This window comes from Ochotona curzoniae, unplaced genomic scaffold (genome assembly GCF_017591425.1).
Source record: "Ochotona curzoniae isolate NIBS_2020 unplaced genomic scaffold, NIBS_Ocur_1.0 scaffold_2683, whole genome shotgun sequence".
NCBI classification, from domain to species: domain Eukaryota; kingdom Metazoa; phylum Chordata; class Mammalia; order Lagomorpha; family Ochotonidae; genus Ochotona; species Ochotona curzoniae.
The window spans coordinates 6319496-6331014 of NW_024467100.1; the positions used below are offsets into that span (position 1 = coordinate 6319496).

The following is an 11519-nucleotide window of genomic DNA, read 5'->3' on the forward strand; positions in this document are numbered from 1 at the left end:
TTTCTGCATAAAGGGCTCAGCTTCTCATCTCACATCAGGAGCCTCTGCAGAGAGAACTCCCATCTCCATTTAGCTCCTGTGCATGAACTGAAGTGAGGAGGCTGTGCCTGGTGCTGGACAAAGTGCTGTGGGAACTCAGTCTGTGAGTGGGGGAGCTCCTGTTACAGTTCAGGGGTGCAGCCATGATGTTGGTCCCAGGGATGTGTGGCACTCAACCCAAGGCAAAGGGGCCTGGAGTCTTTGCAGGAGAGTGCACAGCCTGGGACCAAAGAGGTACACAAACCAAATATCGACCCAGTGTCCTTCATCTTCCTTCTCTTTAGGTTGCCATGACCCAATTAGGCTTCCTGCTGCTCCTGGTTGTGGCCAGCAGCTGGCGCAGTGCAGGTGAGTTGCCCTCCTGTGTGGAGAAGCATCCCAGATCAGCTCTGGTCCTCCAGGGCTGAGCTAGTCCTGGGGCTTCCTGGATCCATCTTCCCCGAGGCACAGGGAGTGCTTAGGGATGAAGAGAGGCTGGTGTGCGTGTAGGCTTCATGTTGATTTCTAACTGTCTGTGGGACTGGCTCATAGCACTGAGAGTGGAGCTGAGGGCACTCTCAATATCCATGTTTTGAGTCTCTGCCTATTCCTGTCGGGGCATTAGTGAGCTCTTCTGCTGGCCAATGGTGTTGGATTTGGAATTCTGTGAGAATTACATGGGCTGCTTTTGCCTAGAAGTGTCTTCATTCTTCTACAAATGTGTTTCTTCTGTACAATTAGAATGATAGGACTTTAAAATGGGTTTCTCTTACTTGTTTATAATTTATTTTTTATAGAAAATGTTGTTTTTGAGTATTTTCTTATCCGATCTTCACAAAACACTACTTCTTAGCTTTGAGTAATGAAGAAACTGAGATAGATTTTGTGATGTTCTACTCCAGTGTTACTCAACTGGGATGACTGAGTTCCATCCAGGTGAACTCACTTGCCTTGCAGCTGGAGGTTGCTCCCATTCTTCTGGTCATTCAGAACAGTTTGCAGAGTGGAAGTTGCAGACAAGTGTCTTCCATCTCTGCCCCTGCTGGGCTCCTAACTGTGTCTCCCTGATCCCTACCTCATCACCCAGGTCTAGCCTTGTTAGACTACTGAATTTCTACAGTAGGCTTGGTTATGATCGATTTTGTTTTCAATCTTTTGAATATAATTCCTCCATCTCATCTTTATTTGTCTTCTCTTTCTTCCTACCAATAAATCTTGTATATTTTCTCAGAACAAACTTAGGTGTTCCTTGGAAAAGGTATATTTCTGTGACTTAGACATTCCATTCAACAACCTTTTTCTCTGTTGTATCCTCTTCCATCTCATATCACACATTTTATTTTGATTATGGCAGTGTGACTAGCTCTCATCTGTTCTTCACAAGAGAGTTCTATTGACTGATCTATAATACTTCTAAAAGCAAGTCTTTGGGGATGTTGAATGTGTTGGAATGCCCAGTAACTAGGGTAAAGAGGATTGCAGATGGAGGACTTGTGGAAAACATGTGCATAAAGCCTGCTGGTAACTGGGTCAGGTGGGCTGAATGGATCTGGTATGGATCTTTCAGGGAAGTAGGCTCTGGGCTATGTTATGGGTTTGGTATGGGTTTGAGACATGAGACAACAGGATCCTGAATTTTATGTCAACTAAATTCGGCATATTCTGTAGCTATGTCCTACACAAATCCCAAGGACTGGACCTGTTCATATTCTGCACCTCTGCCCAGAAGCTGCAAGGAAATCAAAGAGAAGTGCCCTTCATCATGTGGTGAGTGGTGAGCCAGCCAGGCGGAACTAGTTAAGGCAGCCAACTTCTGCCTTCTGAGAATGTAGTTGTTTTTCTTAAAGATGTTTGAAGAACTTGTGGTAACATACATAAAGTTATTCTTTTTCTTTATATATACACTAGTTTTTAAAGTCATATATATATATTGCATTGGATAATATTTTGCAGTTCAGACAGTTTCAGTAGATAACTCAATGTGTTTAATGACTGCTCACTGGTGTGTAGCCCACATAAGGCTGCATCTCCAGGACATCATCAATTCCCAGAGTGAAACAAAATTCAGTGCCCACCAAGCAATGTGTTCTCTCTGCACTCATGCAGTGGCCATTTTCCCTTTCTATGGATTTGTCTCACAAAATGGGGATTATGGGTCACTTGACCTTTATGCCTGGCTGTTTTATTTAGCATCATATTCTAGAGGCTGATTTATGGTTTACCATGAATTAGTCATTCATTTTTATTCTTTCTGTGTCTACACACACATACACACACAGTATCTTGTGCATCCACTTTTTTTGGATGAGTTTTGGGTTGTTCCCACCTTTTGTGTCTTGTGACTAAAGCTGTGAAGAACATCACTGCACAGATATATGCGTGACTGGCTATTTAACATTTCTGTGTGTATAATTCAGAATGGAATTTCAATGTCATTTGATGATTTAATATCGGACTTCTAAGGAATGTCTCTAAGAGTTTTTGATAGTTCTAAGATATGTTGCAGTCACAAGAGTATGCTCTTGTAATTCTGGGAGAGATTCCAAGATCTCTAGGCACACTTGGTAACAGAGCACAGAAGGGGAGCTGGTAAACTATTTTCTTGGTTCTTTGGGCCTTTCTAAAATGGGCTGAGGTGCACCATGGGCTTGCAGACAGTGAAGCTCTGGTTGGTTCTCTCCACAGATGGCCTGTATTTTCTCCGCACTGAGAAAGGAGTCATTTACCAGACCTTCTGTGACATGACCTCTGGGGGTGGTGGCTGGACCCTGGTGGCCAGTGTGCATGAAAATTACATGAGTGGGAAGTGCACGCAGGGTGATCGCTGGTCCAGTCAGCAGGGCAACAAAGCAGACTATCCAGAGGGGGATGGCAACTGGGCCAACTACAACACCTTTGGGTCTGCAGAGGCAGCAACAAGTGATGACTACAAGGTTGGTACAATGCCCTCTTTTCTGCCACTTGTGTGAGGGTGAAGAGATGAATTGGCTGCATCACAAACAGGACAGGATGGACGTTTGGGAAGCAGAAACATGTGGTAGGGTGGCAGAAGAAGTACTTAGTTGTCTAGAACCACAACTTCTCCCCAACAAGCCCATGCTATGAGGGTGTGGGACACATATGAGGAAGAAGCATGTTCTGGAATTGGGGATGTCTTAGGCTGCTGCCATATACCCACATTACCCCAGAGCTGTCAGCAAAGCTGGGATTGCATGTAAGTTTTGGCCTGGTGTGAACTCTTGACTAGTTTGGCTCAGTGTCTGTTGCTTTCTAGAACCCTGGGTATTTCGACATCCAGGCTCAGGACCTGGAAATCTGGCATGTACCCAACAAGACACCCTTGACACAATGGAGGAACAGCTCTCTGCTGAGGTACCGTACCAACACTGGCTTCCTCCAGGACCTGGGGCACAATCTGTTTGGCCTCTATCAGGTAAGCTGGGCTGTTGGGTGTAGGCGCTTTTTTTTTTTTTGTGAAGAGGGAGCCATGTGATGTGGGTGGGGTAAATGTGTGGGATCTGTGGGTGTCCCTGGTCACCTCTGAATGCCTTTGCTTGGCTGATTTTGTTACTTATGGTTCACTGTGAACTCATGACCTGCCTCTCCCAGAAAAGAATGAGGCAGTCAAGGGCAGAGACCCTGGGGCAGATGGGGAGTATGAGAGTAGGACAAGGAGTTTGGGAGTATTGTGGTGACACAGCTCTGCTGAGAAAAGAGTGACTGTTACTGAGAGTGGTTTGTGGGTAATGAATTAGCTTGAAGAAATTCCTTCCTCTCCACAATTTGCCACCTGCACTTCTCTCCTCACATAACCTCTCTTTTACCCCTGCAGAAATATCCAGTGAAATATGGGTTAGGGAAATGTTTGACTGATAATGGCCCAGTGTCATCTGTGGTCTATGACTTTGGCGATGCCGAAAAAACTGCCTCTTATTACTCACCCTATTGCCAGAGTAAGTCTCATCACAAATTTTTATTTTCCTTCGTAGAGAAGCTATTCACAACACTTAATTGCTGGTATTTGCTGAACATTTACAATATTAACACACTCTTCTTTGAAAACTTGACATGGTCTTGCATCATTTGCTTATCACTATAAAGTGATGAAGTTAGAATTGCAGTTTTTTTTTTCTTTTTGCAGTGCTTCAATCCAAGTTTTTTTTTTTAAAGTTCAGTAACCTAATTAGCCCCTTGTAAGAGTTAATAAAAGGCATAGGGTAGTGTTCCTACAAAATAAGAACTGATCATTCTGTGAGAGAATTTATTTTCTGTTATAGCAAGATAGCTATATGCTTGATAGCAAGAAAAGCTATCAGTCATCCTAAGACAAACGTTTTTAGTACAACAACTTGCGTCTGTGAAGTCATAGATGGAAAGGTCATGATCATCATCTTGCATTTTTCTGTTTTGATGAGGGCAGGTGATGGTGGAGAGAATCCACACCTAGCAATTGGAACTGTGTGAGGTCAGCAGCAGGTGGCCACTCCTGCTCATTGCTCATTCCTGCCAGATTTTAAAATATCTAACAGTTGATCTTTTTCTTGAGTCTCATTTCTCCTATATGTCCTAGGCAGAGAATTGTACTTATGTAATCCCCAGTATTAGTTCTGTGCTGTGCCAGATAGGGAGAAATTCCCCACAGGGAGAAGTTCATGGTAGGCATGCAACAGCCACTGGCGACAGACGGAAGCATTGGGCTCTTCTACAACATAAGGTTTGCTGCAGCTTTGGATTTGGGCTTAGGGAATATCTAGGCATCCGGACAGGTGAAACATAAGGCGTTTCGTTGAGCATGACTGGTTGTCTTATCTTTGGCAGAGGAAATTGTTCCTGGATTTGTCCAGTTCCGGGTGTTTAATACTGAGAAAGCAGCAAATGCATTATGTGCTGGGGTTAAAGTTACTGGTTGCAACACTGAACATGTGAGTGTTTTGGGAGATCAGTTTCCTGTGCTTGTGTGTATAGGTGTGTGGTTTTGTTTCCGTGTGTGTCTATGTGCGTAGATTTCTGTGTTATCTCTATGTATGTAAGTCTGTATGCCTGTTTCTCTATTTCTTGTGCCTGTATATGTTCTACCCTGTATCAGTGTTTGTACTTGTCTGTGTCTATGTCTGTGTAAGTCTTTTTAAAGTAAATAACATTTTTATTTTTTGCTTAAAAGATTTGAAAAGAAAAAAAGTTCAAAAGTAAGAAAAAGATCATGATTTCTAATGCAATGGAGAGCAGGTTTTACAGGAGAGAGTGATCAAAAGGACGTAAATTCAGAACAAAGATTCCAGGGGACTTGTGTATTAAGAGCATGCTGGTGTTCACAGCCAATCAAATCCCTCCATGTGTTTTGTTACGGGGTGCGAGCGAGATCACAGCAGATATGTCTAAGGTTTTATTAAGGAGTCTTTATTAACCAAGCTTGGTGATAACAGAACATACTAAAATAAAGATCACAAGTCCAATCAAAGCAGTATACTGGGACCATGCTCAGATTACCTGTCTTGGATCAGCCAAGAGTCAAGATGCCAGAGTAACTAAATACCTGACAAGAAAGAGAGAGTGAGCCCCCACTTCTGGGGCCTTTGAAAGGGGCGTGTGAGGAGAGTGGTTACACAACAATGCAAACCCTCTCCTCTTAGTTGATAGGTGAGTCACAGGTGGGCAGGAGTGAATACCTAAGTGTTGTGAATACCTAAGTGTTGTGAGTTGAGGAGTTAATTGGCACTCATTGGGATGGGCAGGAACAGGAACTGGACTTGTATCTACAAAGACTAATCAGACACATCTTCATTCAACATCCCAGTCGAATTAGGACGTGGGGGGAAGAGTATACAAGAAGAGGTGAAGGAGCAATCACTGGCTGCACTCTATAACAGTTTCTTCTTTGTGTTCCCAGCACTGCATTGGCGGGGGAGGATACTTCCCTGAGAGCAGTCCCTTGGAATGTGGGGATTTCTCTGCCTTTGACTACAGTGGATATGGAACCCATCAGGGTTACAGCAGCAGCCGGGAGATCACCGAGGCAGCTGTGCTCCTGTTCTACAGATGAGAGCTCCGCAGTGTGAGACCAGGAATCTGCATTCAAAACCCAGAATGTCAGAGACAGGGCAACTGGAAAAATAATAAGGAGAAAAGAACAATAAAGTGCATCAACTTATGTCTGTCTGCTTTGAGTTCTTTGTATAAATTGGGTAACAATTTGAGAAATATGTTAAAGAATATGTGTTATTTGGCTGAGTTTCACCACTGACATTATGGGTTTGAAATTTCGTGTCCTGACTGTGACAGAATAGGAGCATCTCTGTTTACAGAACACTGAATTTGACTTAGGGACAGGGGAAAGATGTCTTGTTAATTCTCCACAATGTGTTCTTATTGGCTAATACATGCATAATATGAATAGCTTTAGAAAGAGATAAGAATATATATTAAATTTAGCATAAAGGCACAAAACATAGGACAAGCCTAGCCATTATTTATGTTCATCCAGCATCAGAACAGTTTTCTGGGGTGGATGTGGTTGGGCTCGTCTGGCATCCCATCTTCACCTGGTTTTCAACAGGGGAGCCAACAGTGAGTGACTCATCCATCCCCATGGGATATTGATCATAGCAGTATTGACTTCTGAGCAGAACTCAGATTTGTCACACTGTTCAAATTGTAAATTTGATTATGACATTCTTCAAATCCCATCATTACCATTTTCACTACTCGCCATGATTAGAACATTTGTTTTCAGATGGAGCACGAGGCATAAGTGTTTGGGGGGTGATTTTGTCTTTTAACGTGGATTAACAGATTTACAAATAAAGATAGAGAAGACCAACCTAATTCGAATTTCAGACATACAATGAATCATGTTTTTTCTTTATTATGTCCCATGCAATATGTTATCTGCCAACCCTCTTGGCGCATTTGGCTGTTTATAGACACTGCCACCATTGTAGTGTGTGTGTGTGTGGGCTTCTAATAGGAATATTCCTGGCAGGTATTGATCAGAGGCCCAAAGCACTGAGAGCCATTTCCCATGGCTCAAAACATCGTTTCATAATAATAATGTGGTCTAAAATGTTAAGATTTTAGTGTGAGAAAACATGGACTGGAGGGTATGATTTAAATTTTATTATACGGTTCAATAGGTTAGGGATTTTTCCTTCTGCCCTCTGTTTCACCCTTCCCATTCTTGATTTCCTCATTATTATTACTGTAATACAATCCTTCAACAGTCACAAGTCCATCATTCTGTTCTTTAAGTGTATCATGACATTGTAGGTATAGACAGTGGTAGAAATACCAGCATCCTATTATCAAGATATATTTAGCAGTTTCAATGAGAGGCCATATTTTATTTGGGAGGAGAAGTACATACTGCAATGTATCTTCACTTCTTGCTTTACTTGTCTCCAGTAACTCTAGATGAATACATGCACATGTATGCTTACCTACACATCCACTGATCTTATATTTTTCATGAAGATTGCCTTGTATCAGAGAGATATTTGCCCTTTTGGATTGACTTACTTCACTGAGCATAATGGTATCTAGTTGGGACCATTTAGTTGCAAATGGTGGGATTTCATTCTTTTTAATGGCTAGGTAGCATTCCACAGAGTAGATATACCACAGTTTCTTCACCCATCTTTTGACAAGCTTCTGGGTTACTTCCATGAATTTACTAAATCCTTTAATCTGGAGAAGACATCTCATTTGGTTATACTAGTTACCATCCTGTGAACAGACACCTGGATTCACAGCACTGCATTTGATTAAAGCTTCATGTTGGATTTCCCAGCCTCCAGAATTATGTGAAAATAAAGTCATTTTGTTTTAAAATTGCTGAGTCTTGAGTATTTTATTGTTTTTGCACAAAGTATATTGCCCTCTCACTGTGTTCTCTTTTCTTATCCATATCATCTGTTTTTTCTTTCTATTTCCAAATTTCAAGGAAATAGATAGCACACTTAAACAGGATATCTGAGGAGAGTTGAACAAAGAGGCTTGGGTATGGTTATGAGAAACCATTGAGACATGCACAGGAATCCAACAATAATAACAGCAAGGACAGTGAGCAATTCTAGATCTTCATGGTAAGGGAAGAGTATGGTAGCTGCTTCTCCAGGCAAGAGCAGTAATTGACAAGGCAGCCAGGTGGACGTTAGCTTTTGGTAGGAAGATGTGGACAACTCATGGCAATGTAGCAGGAAGAGGGCATAGGTAATCATTACCTTCATCCTCCTTCTGCCATTTGATTTATCATCACTACTTCTCACTGAATGCGTCTAGTTAGCAACCAGAGGCTAAATTAGGGGATTGTGAGTGCATTCCCTGAAGGTCAGCCTGTTTAGCAAGAAAGTCATGTTAGAGAACGGCTCTGGAAGGATGAATAAAAACTGTCATGGCTCAATCGTTTTGCCAGTAAGTATCTAATCTTCCTTTTGTGCAGGTGAAAGATTTCAATGTTACTCCAGAGGACACACAGTTTTCTCATTAGTTCCTACGTATCAGGGGCCCAAGCACTGGAAATAATATCAGTTGCCTTCCAAGATGATTTATCTGGGAACTAGATAAAGAAGATATAGGGAAACAGAACTATATACCACACGCTTTATTTGTCTGTATCTATCTATCTATCTATCTATCTATCTATCTATCTATCTATCTATCTATCTATCATATGGGATCCCAGTAGTTGCAAGGAAAGGATTTTAACTACTTAGCCATCATGCCAGGCCTGCCTTTAGGGTTTCTGATAAGAAGTCAGATGTGTAGCTGAATGGAACTCCTATATAATTATCAGTCATTTCTCACATTCACATTTAATCATTTTTCTTTATTTTTTAAAAAAGGTGTATTAATTTTAACTTAAAACCAGATTATCAGAAATAGGACAGATCTTCTCTCTGTACAGAGAGTTCTCTTCCATCTGCTATTTCACTCCACCAGTGGGTGCAATGACCAGAGTTGAGCCCATCTGAAACCTGGAGCCAGGAACTTCTTCTGAGTATTCTGCTCTGGTGCAGGGTCCCAAGGCTTTTGGCTATCCTCTACTGCAGTGAAGCAGCCAGGATACAAACCACTGAGATATGCCCAAATGGGATCCTATCATCTGCAAGCGAGGATTTATCCACGGAGTCATTGTGCTGCACCTGTAAGGAGTGTCTTAATTCCTGTATTTGTTTCTATTGTCTTGGGAATGCTTTATTTATAATAACCTTGTTAAATTCTTTATTCAGCAATTCTCAGTGATGTCTAATCTATGATTGAAATAATTTTATGCCCCTTATTTACACTGCTTTTGTATTTCCTTTTACCCTTTGGCATTGCAATAGCTAGGTTTCTCCTCAAGCCCATTTTATCTTTGAACTGTGTCACTGTGATTTTAAATGTGTAATTAGTTCTTTCATGAGAATCCGGCGATGTGCTCTGGGAGCATTCTGGTCAGTGCTCAAGTGTGGGGTGAGTGTCCAGGGTGGCACCCCCTTGGGTCTTAAGGATTGCCTCCCTTGTCCTTCCCAGGCAGGCAGTGTTTACTACTACTGCGGCTCTTTCAAGGTGAATGATGACCAAGGCCATCCATACCACAGTGGCTGTGACCTGTACCCACACTGGTAACAATGCCATGGAAGAAATCTCTGTAGCCTTCTGTGTGCCCTGATATCTGGCTATCCACTGGACCTGAATGTGCAGGCACAGAACTCCCATAGTTCCTGTGCTTAATTCTCCCACAGCCCCAGGTTGTTGAGGTGTAGCTCAGTTCTAGGACACTGTCCAACCTTGCATGTCAAGTTTCTTCCTAGGCAAGCTGTGTATGAGTTCACAGGTCTGTGGGTGGATTTTTGCGTCCCCACTTAGTGTCCAGTTCCCCATTTTTTCTTTGATTTAGACTCTAGTTCAGTACACAACACGGATCTATTCTCTTGCCAGAACTTGCAAGCAGTTAGGTCAGCAGGTAATGCAGACTTGTTTTTGGATTTCACCCATGATATGCTAAGTCAGTGGTGTATTCCTGATGGGAATGGAAAAATGCAGTGATGGCATTCTATTCAATCATGTGGAAATCTCCTGGAGAACCAGATATGTATTTTCCATGAACTTGGTGCATGCCCAGGTCATTGGGTCTTCTAGCACTTTGCAATTCCCATTTGGCATCTCTGCTGTTTCAACTCTGACTCTTCCCATTTGCTTGTTCATATCTCCAACTGTAGGCAGTAGCCTGGGCTAGGGGCCAGAAAGGAGTCAGGAGTCTGGAACTTCATCTGGATCTCCCATGTAGATTCCATCTTCATCTGCTTTCCCAGGTGCATCAGCAGAGAGGTGGATCTGAAACAGAGTAGCTGAGACTCTGGCAGGAGTGCTGATATGTAATGCTGATATTACAGGTGGCAGCTTAATCTTGTGTATCCCATGAAGCAAGCTCTTTTCCTTTGTTTCTTAAAATTTATTTATGTGCAGTGAACAACTTTCATCTATATAGCAATGCAGATGTGAAGAGCTTAGTGATACTTCCTACCCTAGCCTTCCTCCTGCCTGCATTTCCATCCATCCTCCCTTCAGAATCTCAGGCTTGACACTCCACTAGGTAAAAATATCAACATATGGTAAGTGAAAAAGTAAAAGAATAGTAAAGAACAAAAAACTCTCAAATTTACTCTTCCTTGGGGAGTGTAAACAAAGCCTGTATATAATAATCAAACTCCAGAATGTCAAACTTACACCTATAGACTGCATTTTTGTACTCTGTGTATCAGTTACAGAAAACATATTATTTGTCTTTGAAAATTTTTAAAAAAATATTTTTGATAAATTTATTTTGTTTTTGATGATGTGTACATAGTTAAGAAGGATGCATGATCATGTAAACCACTGATTAAGATGTGGAGGTTTGAGGAACTGGAGAAATTGGATGAGACAGCTGTGTCCAATCTCCTTTTTTCTTTTGTATCCAGGCAAAGTGGGGAGAGAAGGGTAAAGGGCCACTCCCAGAAGCCCAACCATATCAGTACCCAGGGACAGTCACCCAGTCTCATCCCAGGTCCTTGATGAGGAGCATGTTCTGAGGGTACTACTTAAGTAGTTTTGGTAGTTCTGAGATAATGTTGATTTTGTTGCTCCAAGGTTGAGGAAGTCCTTCCAAGGTCCATTGGCTAACACAGTCCAGCTTAGATTATTGATTCACCCAGATAGTTGCTGTTAAGGCTTGACTGGGAGAGTCATCCAATTTATTCTGCCCTCCATGGTACTAGATGACCTCTCCAGGTCTCAATGAACTGGATGTCATGTCCACCATGTGTATCTGGGCGTACCGTCCATTGTACAGGCTTCAGCAACTGAAGAGGCACAGTTCTGACACATGTGCTCCATAGTCAGTTTTGCCTGCATTTTGAGTTCTGAGTCCAGAGTTCCAGTTGGGGGTCCTCAAAGAAACCTTACCAGAGGTGACCCCCTACACCTGAATTCTGTGTGTACCAGCCACTGTGGGGTTTGGCTCAGTCTGTTTTCACACAAACACT

The 11519-nt window shown here is 42.2% G+C and overlaps 1 protein-coding gene across 1 annotated transcript; it reads left to right on the forward strand.

The window, feature by feature from the left end:
• Window positions 1-329: 329 nt before the first annotated feature.
• On the forward strand, window positions 330-6058 carry LOC121171542 (intelectin-1-like). Its single transcript, XM_041003272.1, has 7 exons — window positions 330-387; window positions 1687-1785; window positions 2704-2951; window positions 3293-3451; window positions 3851-3971; window positions 4837-4940; window positions 5906-6058. The coding sequence occupies exons 1-7, from the start codon at window positions 330-332 to the stop codon at window positions 6056-6058; spliced, it is 942 nt and encodes a 313-aa protein (XP_040859206.1).
• The last annotated feature ends 5461 nt before the right edge of the window (window positions 6059-11519 follow it).